This window comes from Pseudochaenichthys georgianus, chromosome 17 (assembly GCF_902827115.2).
Source record: "Pseudochaenichthys georgianus chromosome 17, fPseGeo1.2, whole genome shotgun sequence".
In the NCBI taxonomy this organism is placed as follows: domain Eukaryota; kingdom Metazoa; phylum Chordata; class Actinopteri; order Perciformes; family Channichthyidae; genus Pseudochaenichthys; species Pseudochaenichthys georgianus.
In genome coordinates, this window is record NC_047519.1 from 16982165 (window position 1) to 17000845 (window position 18681).

Sequence of the window (18681 nt, forward strand, 5' to 3'; positions counted from 1 at the left end):
TCCTGAGAGATCGAAGCAGAGAAAGAGGAGAGGAGAGCCTGATAGGTTAGGAGGTCGTCATGGTGTTTGGATTTACACCGTTTCCGCTCTGCTGCCCTAAGGATGGTTATATTAGCACGCAGTGCGTCATTTAGCCAGGGAGCAGGAGGCGACTGACGAGCCTGCTGAGATGTGAGAGGACAGAGAGAGTCCAGAGAGTAGAGTAGAGAGGAGAGTTTCTGCAGCAGAGTTTGGAGGCAGGAGTTGGAACGAGTCAGAGGAAGGGAGGGCTGAGAGCACCGATGAGGCAAAGGTAGAGGGGGAGAGAGAACGGAGGTTACGGCGGACAGGTGCAGGATGAGAAGAGATTAGTTTGTTATGTTTGGAAAGGGGTAGAAAGAATGAAATGAAGAAGTGATCGGATGTGTGGAGCGGGTTTACAGAGAGGTTAGAAGTAGAGAATATGAGATCAAGGACATTGCCAGCTTTATGAGTTGGTGGGGATGGAGACAGTGAGAAAGCAAAGGCGGTTAACAGAGATGTTAGTTTGTCTATCTTCCCCGTCTGGAGGTTGAAGTCTCCGAGAAGTACAGCGGGAGGGCCAGTTTCAGGGATGTGTGAGAAGAGATTATCTAATAAGACTTCCCTTGCATGGTTGCCATGGTTGCCCTTCTGTTTATTCTCCACTGTAGCTCTTTTTCTCCCTCCCTGAGGCAAGCGTTTGCGCCTCCTGCTTTAAAACAAATGAATAATGACTCTATATAATGTAAGGGATAATGTGCAGCGACGCGGTCATTATGGGGAAAAGAACACCGACAGGCTGATCAGGAGCCCGACGCGAAGCAGAGGGATCTAGATCGGCATGAAGGTGTTATTTCCACATGCATGAAGGTGTTATTTACACGCTTATTACATGGCCACATTCTCAACAGTTGCTCTTGGATAGAAGCACACAGAAAGTCCCCCAATTTGGTGACGTTTTTTGTTTATTCATTAATGCTAGATTTGTATCTGTTTATATTAGTAATAATACACCTTTTCTTTCAACCTACTTCATTTTGTTACCCATCCTAAAACTGTATATATATATTGGGTAAATAAAATCCTTATTTTCTCCACATCAACCTGCATTCCTAGTTGTTGCGTACCCTGGTCCTTCACAGTTGGTCTCTGCTTTTGTTCCAGTCTAACTATTGGATGGATTGTATGAGTTTTTGTACATACAGTCATGGTGCCAAGAAGATAAATAATAAAAGCATTCAAAGTCACCAGAATTTTCCTCGAGCACCACCCGGGTGTTAACATGTGTGGCTTTAAGTGAAATGTCTTAACAATTATACTTTACGGAGTGACATTACATCTGGCACATATATTCCCCTGATGTGGAATTGTGATGGCTTTAGTGACCTTTGTCCATCATCAGGCCAAAGTTTATTGTTGGGTTTATTAACCAATATCTACAAAAAAACTAAGTAAAGATATTAAACCTGCAAAATACATTTCATTTTTAAAATTGGCACTGTAAGCATTGCCACATGCTTATTTAAGCATTTAGCTCTAATTAACATCGTGCTTAATTAAGACCTGATGAAGCCCGCACCGTGGCTGTAGATGTTGGCTCAGTTATTGTTTTGAACAGCATGAAAGTATGTTTTCCCTCTTTATCAGTTGCTTTTAATTATTTAAGACAGCCTTCATCATTTAATGAGGGATTGAGAAACTGAAATTCAGTAGGTATCACTGGCTGCGGGTGGTATGAAGGTCCTTCACCAGAGGGAGGACATTAAACAGAAATCCCCAGCTTCTACTTACACTTCGATGTTGTGTGCATTAGATTATTGAGCTACACTGCAACTGGGACTTCAATAGTCCTAATTTTAAATGTAAATTGACACGTCCAAGGACAAAGATAGGAAAACTATTTCTAAAAGATACAATTGCTGATGATAAACCATTCCCACATTTATATTTTAGAATCCGAGTTAGTCATAAAGCAATGTTTGTTCTGTCCTTTGTTATGTATTTTGAATAGCAGTAGCAGTAGAAACATCCCCTGATTGATTACTTTACCTGATGTGAAAGGCGAGGGGAAAGGTGTGACGCTTTTTCTTCACAGGCAGACACACGCGCAGCTATTTGCATTAATAGCTTCTTTCCCCAGTGGTAGAATCCAGATACTCATCTGATTCACCATGACATCAAATCAAAGTGTGATGAGATTGTGGAGACATTTATGGAAACATTCTAAATCGATCCCAGTTTTTTGTAATTCAACAGGCGAATCCACCATCGTTCATCTCCCCTTTCAAAGTTACCCCTTGGACACCTCCCTGGAATGTTAATATCTCCCTGGCAGGCCCGTGTACACCATCGGAAAGCAGCAGTGCTACGAATCAAATCAGACCTCGGGATGATAGATGAGCGAGCGTAGTCAAAGTCTATAATATATCTGGACTGCCAGCTCACTCGTGTGTTGGCTGAAAAATGACAAAGAGCCAGCAGGAGCCAGTGCTCGGCCCCCACAGTGCTTTTTTTTCTTCTTCAGGTGCTACATTGGAATTCATTAGCACAGTGGTTCAACATATCAGAAAGTACAAGGGGAAGAGTGATGGAGGGTGTGCTGCGGGTGGTCACTGCAACCTGGCCTCAATGTGCTCTGATGCTTTGAGGGCACATCTGTTGTGTGGCCTCACATGGGAAACACAGGGAGGGGGTGGGCGACCTGGCATTTTACTTTTGTCTTTGAGAGAGAGCAAAGCAAATCGGCCAGCTACACGAGAAACACAGGCACTCTGTTTGAGAGAAATGGCGAGAAGAACTCCTTGGAGAGTGGCAGAACAAATGCCAGCTCAGTCGCCTGGGGTATCGAGCACCCAGAGAAATGTATGGGGAAAGAGTCCAGCTACATTGCTAATAAAGTCTATTTCTGTGTTTAGTCTGCCCAGTTTATTTGTAAAATATACATACATAAGGCAGCAGTGTCAGTGTATTGTTTGCATGTTTTATTTATTTTAATGAATATTGCAAGTTGTCTAATGCATCTTTCTTGTCTTCAAAGGTTTTTCACCTATAAGACCAATTCGACAACTGAAATAAAAGACTGAAAAAGTAACAGTTGCTGTGTCATTGGAGTGGAATCCAGTTAGAAGTCATGTAGATGCTTCAGGTCGCTTTCAAGTGGGGAAATTAAACCAAAAAACAGAGAAGACTTGACCGTGAGGCGAGAGAAGAGACTTACCGTCAGCGATGAGGTGCTCTGGAACGTGTAGAATCACCCGTACTGCGATGCTGCAGGACATGTGAGAGGAGTACACCAGGCCGATCACGCAGCTGATGACACTGATCAAAGTCAGGGTGGTCTTATTGATGGGACTCCGTGGGGAACCTGCTGCTGGGAACAAATGCACAGGCAGGGAGTGGGGAGAGGTGGGAACAACAAACGATAAAGATATCTGAAGCAGTGACCGTTCCTTAATCCCCTACATACCCTGAAACATGCACACAACCACACAAACATACACACACGATTACACATGGAGATATTTCACAAACAAGCTAAAACAAAAAGGGGCTTAGCGTCCATGAAAAGGACATGTGGATCAAAAACATCAAGCCTTTGGGAGGTTTAGAACAGGCATAGCTCGCTGGCCCAGCAATATGGTTTACCTTTGAAGGGTTTTAACATCCAAACAGGGATGCAACGGGAAAAAGATACATGGGCCTAAATAGAAATGGTCCAGAGGTTGTTTTGCAACCTTCCCCTCTTTCCTTTGCTCTCCCTTTCCGCCAGAGCGAGGTTGCGTCCCTTATCTCTTTTCTCCAGAGTGCAACACGGAAAGTGTTAAACATGACCCACAGGGGCAAGCACAAACACACAAACACACACGATACAACACATTTAACCTTGAATAAAGCCACTCACTTTGTTTAAAATTGTTATTTGCTCATACAGTAGCAGAATAGGTCTAGATTACATTGTAGCATAACTTTATCATTCAGAAGCTGCCTGAGGGGATGTGTAACTGCCTTACATTTTCAGTTAATTTCCTTACAGCTCTAAATCACAAATTACAGTTCATATACCTGTAAAGGTGTAGCATTATTAGAGGCGGAACAAATCTGCAGTGTAGCATTTGCCACGTAACAATTAATTGGTGCACTTGACAGTCTAGGCACAGGATAATTGTGTTACAGGAAAAAGCTCTCAAGCTAAGTTGATGGAAATAACTCCAGGATACAGTATTGAGAATCCACCCACTCTCAGTAGTAGGCAGCCGTTTTGTATGATTATTTAATTTCAATTAGGTTTGTTCGGATAAGCTGCATGTTACAGGCGTGTGTTTGTGTATGTGTGTTCGCTTGCGAGACGTGTTATATGCTATAAATGTCCATCTCCATTATTTATATTGCAAGCTTAAGCGGTATACGCATAGTAAATTGTAAAATGCATACAGTTAAACTGTTCATACTTGTTTTTCTTCTCTTGTTCTGATGATGGGTTGGTCAGGTATGAAACTAAACCGTGTTTTTTTAATCAAGACTTGATGACTGGTGTCTATTACTGGAGGGAGCTACAGGATCCTTTAACAAAGAAGAAATCTTACCTATCCTATTATGTACAAAGCTAGTTTATTCAATCAAGAACTCAATAGCTGTATGCAGGATATAATATCTCCTTTTTGAAATGAATTTCCCTGGAGTAGACATTACATACAAAAACGGGAAATATTCCGATATTCTCACACTCATCATCCCTATGACTTAAAGGTGGGGTAGGTAAGTTTCAGAAACCGGCTCGAGATACACTTTTTGTTATATTCCATGGAATGCTCTTAACATCCCGATAGCAATGAATATCTTAAGTGCTTTGACAAAATATCCATAAAAAAATGTCATCTGTAGAAGCCGTAATACTGTAAAAAGTACAACCAATCTTGGATGGCCTACCTGCCTGTCAGCCTTCCATCGGGGCAAAAACTTATCTCGTGCCCTCATTGGTCATGTGCGCGTTCGTGTGTGTTGGAGGAGGGGCTCTGTAAGGAAGTGGCAGATTTTCTCCGTGTATTTTCAAATTCTAGCGATCTCGAGCCGGTTTCTCAAACTTACCTACCCCACCTTTAAGGCAATGATTATATCACGCCTCACAAATCATGCCTTTCCTCTGGATGTAAACAACATTGTTATGGCACTAATGCAACCAATTTATTATTTCTGTAAGCTTCGTTTTAATTAAAGGTTTGGCTAAACTTCTGGAGATATCGCCATGTTTGTGACACATGACAGTGGAGTAATTGGCTTTGAGGCGTTTTGAAAGCTTGTCACGCCTTCTGACAGCAGCTATTATTTGGAATAAATGGTCTCGTTATTTTTTAACCCCCCCGTGTCTGTATCCCACACCCCCTTACTGTACATCAAAGCTGCAAGGACAATGGCATGCTGACAGATGAAGCATGCCACAACACTTCACTTAGACACATTGGCACAGTCTTCTCTTTAGAAATAATACGTGTGTGAAATATTATTTCAAGATACAGTGTTTTTCACGTCACGAGATGCAATCCATATCTGAATAGTCGCCACCAAAACCTCTGATCTCGTTGTCATGTTTCATTTCAGTCAACACGATTGTATGCAGATGCAGTGTAACATGCTCACAACCACTTTTAAGAAACACACATATGTACACACATAGCATACCGTATACACAAACTCCACACTTTCCTTGGAGTCCAAATCACGAGCACACACACATACAACACTGGTGCCTTTCCATCTGCTTTATGCATTGTCAAGGTTACTAGTCATGCGTCATGGCGATGGTAGAACCATCTGACGGCGAGATAAACTGACTGTAGGTGAATTCTCCTTACCCCCTGAGCCCCACGCGCTGTTGGCGTTACCGTTTCTCATACCTCGACTCCGGCGTCGACTGCGGTTTGGGTCGGTGTAAAAGGCCAGCTGAGGCTCGCTGTCTGCCTCCGTTCCAGAGTCCCCGTCGGGGTTCAAGAAAGTTGAACCCCCTGTTGGATTCACACATAAAAAGTATGAAAAATACATCTACTATGAAGAAACGTAGTTCTGGACCATTGGTAGGGAAATGTGTCCTCAAGTTGGCCTCATTGAGAACGCAGTGGGAAAATAAAGGGCAGCCAGAACCAAAAAGGAAAGGGCCGTGGGATTCAGTGTGGAAACAGATCAGACAAAGTTTTTTTTATTAAATCAATTATTGAAATGTAGGCTAATGGAGATGGAAGCCAAGCAGAAAGTTATCCGTGTCATGTATTAAAGAAAAATACACTTAAGCATTCTGGTTTATCTGTAGCTTTCAGTTTGGTTATTGTGTTAAGTTAACCAAATAGATAGTGTTAATTTAGATCATTTAATGGAGTAAAATAAGTACTGCCAAACAAAAGAAGTATATAAAGAAGGATGCAATGCAGCTTCTTGACTTTGATGTGTGCTTTATAACTGAATGGCTTTTGGTGAAGTCCTTGGGGGAATGCAATTTTAGTCAATCCTATCTAACCTTGAGCTGTTTATAAAAAAGTGGCAAACGTTGCCTAAAGGCCCTGTCACACTGTCCCGAAATTGACACCCGATGGACACACGATAAAGGAAATGTTCATATTCGGCTCTGATCGTAGCAACATCGGGCCATTCGTGAGGGCATCTAAGCCATCGTATGACCGCCGGTGGAGTTTCTCAGACTCCGGCAGCAACTTCATGAGCGGCAACTTCGTAAGGCACTCATGAGGGCATCTTGTCAAATCGTGTCATCTTCGTGTTATCATCGGTGCATTCACCCTCACTCTGATCTGGGCGAATGCCCGATGGCACCGATGATAACAAGATGCCCTCACGATGGCCTTACGAAGGGCAAAATTGACACGCAAAATTGACACACAAATTCAACACGAAAATGAACCTTCGCAAGGTCCTTCGGCAATTTTTTGGCATGCCAAAGATTTTGCCACCGCTCACGAAGTTGCTGCCGGAGCCTGAGAAACTCCGCCGGCGGTCATACGAAGGCTTAAGATGCCCTCACGAATGGCCCGATGTTGCTACGATCACAGCCGAATTTGAACATTTCCTTTATCGTGTGTCCATCGGGTTGTTTTATTGCACAACAAAATCATGTAAACATATTATGTAAATAACCCAATTTGTGTTACTGTGAAACTAAAAAGGATATAATATATTATTTTGAAGGAGAGTTGACAGGAAGTTGTTGTTGCTATGGAAACAACATTACGGAGAAAACGTAATATTTTCTACATATAAAGACGGAGAAAGTAAAGAACAAAGTCTGAAAATATCAGTACAGTATCATAGTACTGTAACATCATTGTTTTTGGTACTTTCATTGCAGTTGTACGTCTTACATGTAATGTAAATGTTGCCTTTGTGTGTGGTTCGGGGCCATCTTCGTGCGAAATTCACAATTCCATATTCGTGTGTCCATCGGGTGTCAATTTCGGGCAGTGTGACAGGGCCTTTATAGAGCGAAGCTTTGCTGTGGATCTTTATATTATTACAATGGAGAAGATTCAAGATGCAATGGTTTATTGTCAAATAATGAATACAAAACTTGGGTCACAGGTTCCTCAGCAATGCAAATACAAGACATAAACATTTAGAAAATAAGAACAATACAATTTGTGCAAGCTCAGGCATTAAGTAGTCTTATGGCTTGTGGGATAAAACTGTCTCTGAGATATAATCATGTTAAAATCAAGTTGTGGTTAAAAAGCCTTTCTCAAAAGGAATGAATCATCTACAATGAGTGCTCACAGACTGATGCATATAAGAATCGGTGATGAACACGGTACTGAAAGTACAAATAAGTACTTCATTTTTTATTACAGAACATGTTGTGCTGGTGCCTAAAGGTATTGTTAAAATGTTAATGCATATAATGTGAGTGTTTATCTCATTACCTCAGCATTTTGTTAAGACAGTGCTATGCTGCGGTGAATCCTTTTAAAAAGTAAAGATGGAAAACAATGTATGGCTTACAACACGGGTTCCCAACCTAATGTGCCAAGAACCGGCAGATCCACTAAAAGAAAATCGCGAACCGGTTGTCAATTGTAACTGATTTTACTATTTACTCACCACCAGCAGGTACGTAGCAACAGAGGCTAATTGTATGTAACAGCCTGAACAAATACTAGAACAATATGCATCCAAAACATATTAACAACGTTTAAAAAAGAACCGGTGTCGTTGTTTGTTTTTTCAGAAAAAGGGAAAACCAAAAAACCGACGTTATTCAGTTTTTAAAACAAAACGGAAAAACAGATAAATCAACATTTTGGTTTTGTTTGTATGATTTACGGATAATCCAGTGATGGGAAAACGAGGAGAAGGCGCATTGTGAAGGACATGTCCGGGGTGTGTGTGTGTCTGTGTGACACTGGCATTTGTTTTCAGAAGATATTATGATAGTGTCGTTCGTTCCGGTGCACTCCGACAGCATTTAGCACTACATCGAGATTAAGAATATTATTAAAGATTACATTTATTTTGGGAACACCCGCATATACCTATGGAGTTAGCCAGATGTGTGTAAATTACTGTTCATGGTCATTTGAAAACAAATGCCGGTGTCGGACAGACACGAACACACCGAACACAGAGCAGAGCAGAGCAGAGCAGAGCAGAGCAGAGCAGAGCAGAGCAGAGCAGAGCAGAGCAGAGCCACACACACACACACACACACACACACACACACACACACACACACACACACACACACACACACACACACACACACACACACACACACACACACACACACACACACACACACACACACACACACACACACACACACACACACACACACACACACACACACACACACACACACACACACACACACACACACACACACACACACACACACACACACACACACACACACACACACACACACACACACACACACACACACACACACACACAATGCGCTTTGGTGACCGGACATCTCCTTCATAAAACTAATAAAAGGGGGAGTAATCGGGCAGTTCGATGTGTGTAGAGATGTGTGTAGAGGTGTGTGTGGTTAACACGTAGCACCCTATGTCACTCGCTGTTCTGATGAAGGTAAACACAGCGAAGGCGGTGCGTAAAAAGGCACATCTTTACCCGCTGGTGCTGCACTTCTCAGAGGCGGAGTCCCGCTGCCTCCTGATGCTGCAGCCATTTCATGAAGTGCAGGAGGTTTTCCTTCTATAAAACAGCTGCGGGCAGCAGATACCGTGAGGTCCCGGACATGAATTCATAGATCAAGGCCAATCCAGTGCTTAAACAAATAGCTCTACACCCCTGACCGGTCCGCGGACCGGGGGTTGGGAACCCCTGGCTTACAAGATGGACATTTTAAAGGGTGGATAAAATGCTGAACAAATATTTGCCTGTGTACATATGCTGGCCAATACCAACATCAATCTCTTTTCAGGTTGGTTTGTCTTGTCGTTATCGTAATCATGCTGACAATGTAAAAACTACTTGCCTGATTTTAATGGAATTGGTGGAAGGGTTACTACTAAATAACATTTTGGAGCGTATCCAAATCAAGGCGTGGAAATGTGTCTTTCATTTACATTTCAAGATAGTGCATCTTTTATTGATGTGGTATAGAACATTAGGGTTCCTGACTATGAAATGATGACTTAAAGCTCATGAAAACACCAAAGAAAACCTTGGAACTTTGGTATGGCACCATCAGAGTATGTTTCGCTTAGCGCAATACCACATCAGTTGTGCAACTTGCACCATTTATGTGACAGACAAGAATAGTCAATTATAATGTCTAACACTTAATGTGAAGAAAGAGATGTCCTGTATGGGTTGATTGTGCGTTGATCTGTTGGTAATGTCTCTGGGTTCCGGTGGGCATGTAAACAAAAGCATAATGCTGCGCTATACTTTGTGGCCTCACCCGGTTGCATAGTGACGCTTATTGTTTAGGTGTCTCTTAATAAGCAGGTAGTCATATCATTAGCTAGAACTAGCTGGATCTGATCGATATGGACATAAACGCGAGTGAAGTCTAATCTGACGGGAGAGAGAGATCAGCTGCTGCTGACGAGTCGACGCACAGCTCTGCATGATCAGCGGTGAGCGGACAAAACACACACTTCAGGTTAGAATATCAAACGTAGCTATTTGTAATTATCTCTCAAACTACCGTAACTAGTTATAGATATGTTTAGTTTCACTGTCAGGTCACTCATTTGTTCCGCGAGCTGCATGATACTGACGGGCTGTCAGGAGAGGGAGAGAGCGCTCCGCTTATTATTCCCGTGTTATTGTAAATTACTTTTCACTTTTGAATAATGTAGTTAAGCTACTATAATTAGTTTAATATTGAATCATATCAATTTGTTTTAAAGCTCAATAAATAACAAAGAAGACCTTTGACCGGCACTTTTCTCATTTTGTCCGGAAGATTTAAACTTTAACGGACATGTTGACCGGCGGAAAAATATTCTAACGGGAACTCTGGGGGGTAGACTGCTTTGTTTGGGAAGTTAATCCCACTCATAGCAATTAATCGTTCTCCATTTTGCAGTGGGTGAGATAGTAAATGTGCCTTCTTTTCCCGGCTGGTCTAGCATTTCAAGCTACAATATGATCTTAAGGATGACGTATAAAACAACCTCCTTTCATAATGCAATGTCCCTAATAAGTCTAAAATGAATTTCAGCTGATTGTGTTTTAGCAGAGGCATTAGCTATATTTAGAGGGCATGTATTGAAGCTTGTCTTACAAGTGTTAGCGGATTGCGAATCACAAAGTGTGGGGGAAAATCCATGAAAGCAGCAAAGAGTTGCTGCATCAGCGGGATATGTGTGAACTGAAACAACATTCATGCTAACGTTGCTCAGTGACAAGAGCTTTTAAAATCCCCAACCAAGCATTTGATTAAACTATACAGAAGATCCCAAAGAAGGAAACATGGGGGGAATGAAAAACACTGTTGGCAGCAATGTCAATGTGAGAAGGGCTTTTTCATGACAGCAGCTTCATCAGCTTTTCATATTGTTGGTTTTAGAACAATATGCACTGAAGATATGAATGCACAGTGTAAATATTATTGGCAGCCTTGACTATCTGACGGCACAGATGCTGCCATTGCTTTACTTCACAAGGGGGAAGGCCTTTTTGATGACACCATTGTTTCAGCAGCATTTCACATGACTGATTTAATAATAAAATAATATTCACTGGACAATTTCCCCACATAAATGTTTCCTGGCAGGAAACAAAATCCTCTGGAACATTATTCAGTGTGCTATCAAAATGATGCAGTGAAATAAGGTCCAATAAAACCTTATATATAGTATGTTACAATAACTACAAAATAAGGAAAATACAAGTAAATGTCAAGTTAAATATCCATCAGACAGTGGGAATTTGTATTATATTCAACACAAAAACATTGAGTTTAAAAAAAAAATGTTTTACTTTCCCCATTTGGAAAAAAGCTGTATTACCATTGAAGCGCTGTTTAGATTATATATGTTTTGCTTTGCTTTGCTTGTTGCTTCCTTTGTCTGGAGTTTGAAAAATGGAACAAAGGTTTTCCACAGACAAAAACATTGTATTGAGAACATATTGGTCTTTTTGAGAAGCATATAAGAATATGTACTAAGTATGGTACATGTGTTATATGCCAATGACAACACTATTGCCATGTAGATGATACGTCCCCAGCTGACCCAGAAAGCGACGCAGCTTCTGGTCCAGGCTCTCGTCATCTCAAGCCTAGACTACTGCAACTCCCTCCTGGCTGGTCAACCTGCATGTGCCATCCGACCTCTGCAGCTCATCCAGAATGCAGCGGCTCGTCTGGTCTTCAACCTTCCTAAATGTTCCCACACCACGCTGCTCCTCCGCTCCCTTCACTGGCTTCCGGTAACTGCTAGAATCCACTTCAAGACACTGGTACTTGCGTACCATGCTGCGAATGGATCTGGCCCTTCCTACATCCAGGACATGGTTAAACTGTACACCCCAGCTCGTGCACTATGCTCTGCATCAGCCAAACGACTCGCTGCGCCCTCGCTGCGAGGGGGACCCAAGTTCCCATCAGCAAAAACACGTGGGTTTGCTATCCTGGCTCCAAAATGGTGGAATGAGCTCCCCATTGACATCAGGACAGCAGAAAGCTTACACACCTTCCGGCGCAGACTGAAAACTCATCTCTTTCGACTCCACTTCGAGCGATAGAACTATTAACAAAGCACTTATATACTAATAAAGGACTGGCTTATCTAAAGCCAGTTGAGTAGCACTTGAAATGTTTGGCTCTATGAAACCTGAAGTACTTATATGATTCTGTTTTCTTCAAGGTTGTGTCTTCCTGGTCGAATGTACTTATTGTAAGTCGCTTTGGATAAAAGCGTCAGCTAAATGCAATGTAATGTAATGTAATGTACAGATTCAAGTGCTATTCACTCAAAGAATGCAGCATATGAAGATGTAGCCTACGAAGGAATTAAAGCAAGTGGGCTAAAGCTATCTTTTGTAAATGAGGCACTCTAACTTTGCATATAATGAAGTTGTGTGCTGAACAAGCAGAAACAATAAAAGGTTTAAAAAGTTGAGTATTGACCACCTAAACTTCAACTGGTAAAAAGGATTTGGTCCTATTCCCACACATCCCTTATTGATGGGTCTAGTTGTTTTAGGGCCCCACGTTTGGCTCCATTTTAAGAAGACACTGAAATATGACATTCTGCTTGAATATTGTTCAATGACAAAGTGATTAATCGCTTCAAAGAATGTGGCCCTGATTTGGGACAAAGGTCATGTGATAGTGTGTCCCTGCCTAGACAATGGGTTGGTTCAGTGAATGTATGCACTCAATCATAGAGATTAAAGAAGTTGAAACAGAATCAGTTTTGGAAAAATTAAACCCGACGTCACAGTGCGGGGGCCAAACACGTGATTGGCCCTCAATGGGCCATTTGAATCAAATGGGGGTCTATCAAATGGGCTATTCAACCCTCATTCTACCAACACATTTACCATACAAAGACAACATACTGACCCAACAATATCATATTGTAAGGAACAAACATTATATTAAATTGTTTATTTCTTCTCAAAACGCTTTTTATTATGTAATTAATCTTAGGTCGCATTCACACCAGCCTTGTTTAGTCCAGTTGAATCGAACCCTGGTGCGTTCAACCCCTTGGTGCGGTTTGTTTGGGTTGGTGTGAACAGAGTCCGAGACCTCTGAAGTGAACTAAACAACCGGACGCTGGTCTGCTTAAAAGAGGTGGTCTCGGACCGCTTGCTAGTGAACCCTGGAGCGGTTCATCGCTGGTGTGAACGCAGCCGCACCAAAACACAGGAAGTGTAGTATTTACGCGTCGCAAGGACACGGAGGTCTTCAAAATCTTTAGCGAAAGAGTGAAGCATAATGAAGTGTTGAACAGTGTCGTGTAAAGTAAAAATGCTCCGTCAACTATACATAAAAGTCAGAGCCACCTGTCGTCTGTGAAACATCCCTCCTTACTGCAGAACATCTCTCATTATATGTGTTATAATGTTTGGTAATGCACGTCGTCTGATGATATAATCATGTGCGCCGTCTGCTAGAGTCTGTAGATAATGCTGTCCAGATTAACAGCAGCATGTAACCTGCCAGTGCTCCATGGCGGAGGCTACGGTAGAAATTGCCTGGATTTGCGGTTGTTCCCCCTTAATGTCTGACCAATTGTTGAACAGCATTCCCATGCACATGACTTGTGTTTAAAGTGTATAGTCCGTTTGAGATTTGCCCGTGTGAACGCAAACCGAACCTTCTGAAAAATGAAACAATGTAACAAACTGTCGCCTGGTGCGCACCAGAGAAGCGGACTATTAGGTGTGGATGCGACCTTAAAGTTAGGGTTTATTTTGAAAGTGTGTACAACGAAATATTCGGATAGGGGACACCTTCAAGTCAGACACATGGCAACATTCAACTTTTTTATTCTGCAAATTGGGTGCTTTTGACTACGGACCCCTAGGACTTTAATACTTTGAAGTTTTTAGAAAGTACTCATGGAACTGAAACATAAAAAGAATAAAAAGTCACTGGGAAGAAAATGATTGACAATGTCGAGAAGGATTGGACCGACAGAATGAAATCATGCAGGGGTCCCAGTTGGTGGGATGAGGGTTGAGTGACACCGCTGCATATCCTTTCAAAAATAATCACCACAATAATTGAATGTGTGTGTATGCAGCCTTAAACTGAAAACTGTCTTGATGCTTGATAAATAATCAGAGTTCTTGTTACATATTCATGTTATTGTTTTATAATTTTAGCTTAATTCAAAAGTTAATTTAGAGAGCCTATCCTAAAATGCTGACAATAGATTGATATCACTGAATTGCCCATGCCTACCCCAACATAAGAGCCATTATGTAAAGGACTAGTATGGGAGACCTTGTTGTATTTTCACGTTCTTTATGTTAAGGTCTGTGAGAATCATTTTAAATCTAACAATGGTGGCTTGGAGTGAGCAAAATCCAACAACTTCCCCTCTAATGAGATCAACTCAACTAAAGCCCCTCTTTGTTGAGAGATATTTTATTTTAATTTTCCATTTCCTAACTTCAGGAAATTAGGCTTTAAAGTAGCTCTTTAAACACCTGAATAGAGCAGAGCTGTCAAGGAAAGCTTTGAGGCTGCATGAGCTTTGAGGCTACTACAGTTGAATAACTTAAAGGTCCCATGTCATGGCCATTTCTACTGATCATATTTCCATTGTTGAGGTCTATTAGAATAGATTTAAATTGTGCAATTTTCCAAACTCACATTGGTTTCTCATAGAGCATCTCTGTATAGTATGTGTATTCACTCTCTGTCCTAAACGGCTTGTTGGAGCTCCTGCCCCCCCTCCCTGTATGCCCAGTGTGCTCTGATTGGTCGGGAAGTTGCGAGGCTCGTTGCTGCTCGCCGCTGCTGCGAGCTGCTGCGAGCTGCTGCAAGGAGCGGATAGGTTTCCGGGTTTCCGAGACACAGCGAAACTCATCCTGAGCACACACGGAGAGCATTTCTCTGCTATCCCAACTCCTCTATTACCAGCATTCAGGGAGCTCTATGCAAGTCAATGGGGACTCCCTGTTAGTTAGCCAAGGGATCCTGGTGTGAGGTGCTCCGCGGAATGGTCCATTTGGGCCAATCCGGTCATTTGTTGTAACATTTGTGATATTGGGCTATATAAATAAACATTGATTGATTGATTTGGGTATTCACACATCACAGAACCCAGGAAGCAAACAATGGAAAGTGAGAAATCTCCAACGAGGCGTTTTGGGGCAGCATAGACAGGTATGTTCTGTGTTAGAGTTTTACTCGCTACAGGGTGTACTTTGAGGGTTTGTGACTCTGCAGACCGTTTACATGCAGAAAAACCTTCATAACACACAAGGGGACGGGTAATAACCGGAAAAGAATGACATGGGCCCTTTAAAGTGGTTTTAGAGCAAAACAGCATGTAAAAGAGAAAAGAGAAAACGTGTTTTTGGTGGCACAAAAAGGATGTAAAAAAAAAGCTTCTGACATGAGTGCAATCTTACGGAGCTCCTAAAAGGGTCATGAGAAAAAAGAGAGAAAAAAAAAAAGTCGGGATAACGGTTTAAGAGACATAAAAACAAAATATGAAGGAAGTGGAACACACAGGAGACAACCATTTCATTGCAGACTGTTATGTTTACGTGGGGAAATGACAGTGCATACATTATTTGAGATATATTTAGAACTCAGACTTAATTGTATGGACTTTTCGGCCAGGGGTGTAGAGCTATCACCGGATTGGCAGAACAGGAGAGTCAGTAAACCAGTCTGCTTTGATCTATGAATTAATTTATTTGATCTATCTAAATTGATTTGATTTGTTTTCATGTCCCTTTAGGGGTTCCGTACAATCTAAATCAATCAGAGATCAGAAACTGGAATTTACTGAAATAACATGTATAGCAAAAAGTAAAGAAGAAATTAAGCATAAATATAAATACAAAGCGATTAAGATTTCAATACATAGACATTTTGCAATTAATGATCATTTAAATGCTGACCATGGAAGTCACAGGACTCACAGGTACAGCTTACATATCGTTTAGTTTTATCAGAGTACGAACATCTACTTTTGCATTCAACATGTCCACCGGAATGGCTCTTGAAATATAATGCTGTGTCTCTGCCTGGCTTTCAGAGGAGAATAAAAAGTGCCTCCTGAGGAATTAAGACTACATTTCACACAGCAGGCATTCGTCCTCCTGCAGTGTTAAAGTGGAGGCAAAAAGATGCTGCGCTCACTGCTTCTATCAAAACAAGACAGGCCCCCTGTAAGTATTCACTAAATGACGATGACGTTCACCCGCACCTCAGCATGCACAAATACTTCTTATAAACCAAAAATAAGTTATTATGTCCAGTGCTCCACATTTCTATACATTTGGGAGGGTGCTAAAGCAGAATGAGAGAGAGGGTAATGACAGAGGACTCTACTGCATAAGGATGTCCCCCCAAATCAACAATGATATTAACAATAGTATTAAAATAAGCAATTTGTAACAGAAATACAACTATGTTCAACAATATAAATTAGGAACGCAGAATGTATTTAAACAAAATGTAAATTAATCAAAGGAGAAGTAATTAGTTCTACCACTCATTTAAGATTGCAGCACATGCTATACCTTAAATGTGACTCATATACAAATGAGTTCTTACAGTATTTCCCTGGCTCTCAATAAAAAATAAAAAATAATCTAATGTTTTTTTACATTACATTACATTACATTGCATTTAGCTGACGCTTTTATCCAAAGCGACTTACAATAAGTACATTCGACCAGGAAGACACAACCTTGAAGAAAACAGAATCATATAAGAACATCAGGTTTCAAAGAGCCAATCGTTTCAAGTGCTACTCAACTGGCTTTAGATAAGCCAGTCCTTTATTAGTATATAAGTGCTCTGTTAGCAGTTCTTTGTTAGTCATTTTATCGCTCGAAGTGGAGTCGAAAGAGATGAGTTTTCAGTCTGTGCCGGAAGGTGTGTAAGCTTTCTGCCGTCCTGATTTCAATGGGGAGCTCATTCCACCATTTTGGAGCCAGGATAGCAAACCCACGTGTTTTTGCTGATGGGAACTTGGGTCCCCCTCGCAGCGAGGGTGCAGCGAGTCGTTTGGCTGATGCAGAGTGAAGTGCACGCGCTGGGGTGTACGGTTTTTAAAGTTCAATCTGTTAATCAAATCAAAGCGATGAATAATGTTCATAAATACAAATGAATATCTGTTATACAAATCAGTCTTCCACATTTACAAACAATGTGGAATGAATGACTTGTGTAGTAAATGCCCATATATACAATTGAATAAAATGTGGTCAAATGACAATTTGATATGACAAAATGCAATAAATCTGATAGACTAAATGATTTGGTTCTGAATTAACATTCACTTTTGGAGAACAGGGTGTTAAATAATGAGTGGGCATCTCATCTGTCATTAAAATGTGTTTGTTTTAGGTATGATAACAAATACAAATGACATCATCATCATCATCATCTTCGTATTACAAAGATAGGTGACATTTTGCGGCTTTTTTCTCTTGATGTAACAGAAAATTACTTTTGTCGAATGTGTTTGAGTCTGTTACATGTTTATAATCTAAGGTTTAAAGGGGCTGATTAACGGAGTGGTGAGATAATCAAACTAAAAGTAACAATAGAGCTTAGGGTAATGATTTGGCAGTGAAAAGAAAAGATTGCAGTCCAATATGTGACAACATTCTTTGTCTTACTAGGAATCAAACAACTGTGTTCAAACAAGAGAGTCTATACAAAAGATAAAACAATGCTTCATTCACACCATCACGATCAAGTATCTGTGACTTACTAGAAGCTGTAGGTATTTTTGAAACATTCCAATTTCCCCAGATTTTTCCTCCACAATATTAGTGATATGTTTTTGTAGGATCATGCAAAAATATATGTACAATTAAAGCATGGCTGTGATAAGATTGCCAACAGACAACCATTGTCTTAGCTCTACAAGCTAAAGAGCTGAACATATTTTGAGAGAAAACTTCTCTCAACAGCTGGCACTGTGACACATATCTAACCCAAGATAATAGCTGCCCTTGTGAAACAATTAAACGTGAGAAAAAGAGACTTGTATGCTGAATACCAAACAACACAGTGATGAAGAAAAGAGGGGAGGATGATCACCTACACAAAAGGAGAGTACTAGATGAAAGATGAGTTAATGTTTGTCTGCATTGCCAACAGATGTTACTTGTTGCCTTAATCGCAAGAGAAAAAGGTCAAATCATCCTCCTGATAGTGTGTCAGTGTAACAACTTAATTATTCAATTGACTTTGATCAAACAAAGTATAGAAAAAGTCAGCTTGAGTTGCAGTTGTACTTCTTACGGATTCATGAAAAAAACAAAAACGTTATGTTAATGTAAAATAAAACCGAAATATAGTTTATTGAATTGATCCCCGTTTTCAAGCAAGATACATTAAGTATTTTAGTTGGCACATTGCATGCTTTTAATTTAAATCCAGACATTTAATTGAATCTATATACAAAATACACCAAGCAGAACACCCCCAATGTTATCTTAGGAGAAACTACATTTTGACGTGTTAGCAGAAAAACAACAGTTGTTACTCATTAC

General features: G+C 40.9%; 1 protein-coding gene across 10 annotated transcripts in view; it reads right to left on the bottom strand.

The window, feature by feature from the left end:
- Positions 1–18681, bottom strand: part of astn1 (astrotactin 1) — a 493901-nt gene that overhangs the window by 362188 nt on the left and 113032 nt on the right. For 2 of the 10 annotated variants that reach the window (XM_034105004.2, XM_034105001.2), the window contains exons 6-7: positions 5892–5999; positions 3218–3367 (exon numbers count right to left, since the gene is read on the bottom strand). In XM_034105004.2, the coding sequence (XP_033960895.1) occupies positions 3218–3367; positions 5892–5999 (258 nt within the window). Of the gene's footprint in view, positions 1–3217; positions 3371–5849; positions 6000–18681 lie in introns of all 10 variants that reach the window. The other 8 variants (XM_034105002.2, XM_034105000.2, XM_034104998.2 and 5 more) reach the window with 5 other exon arrangements.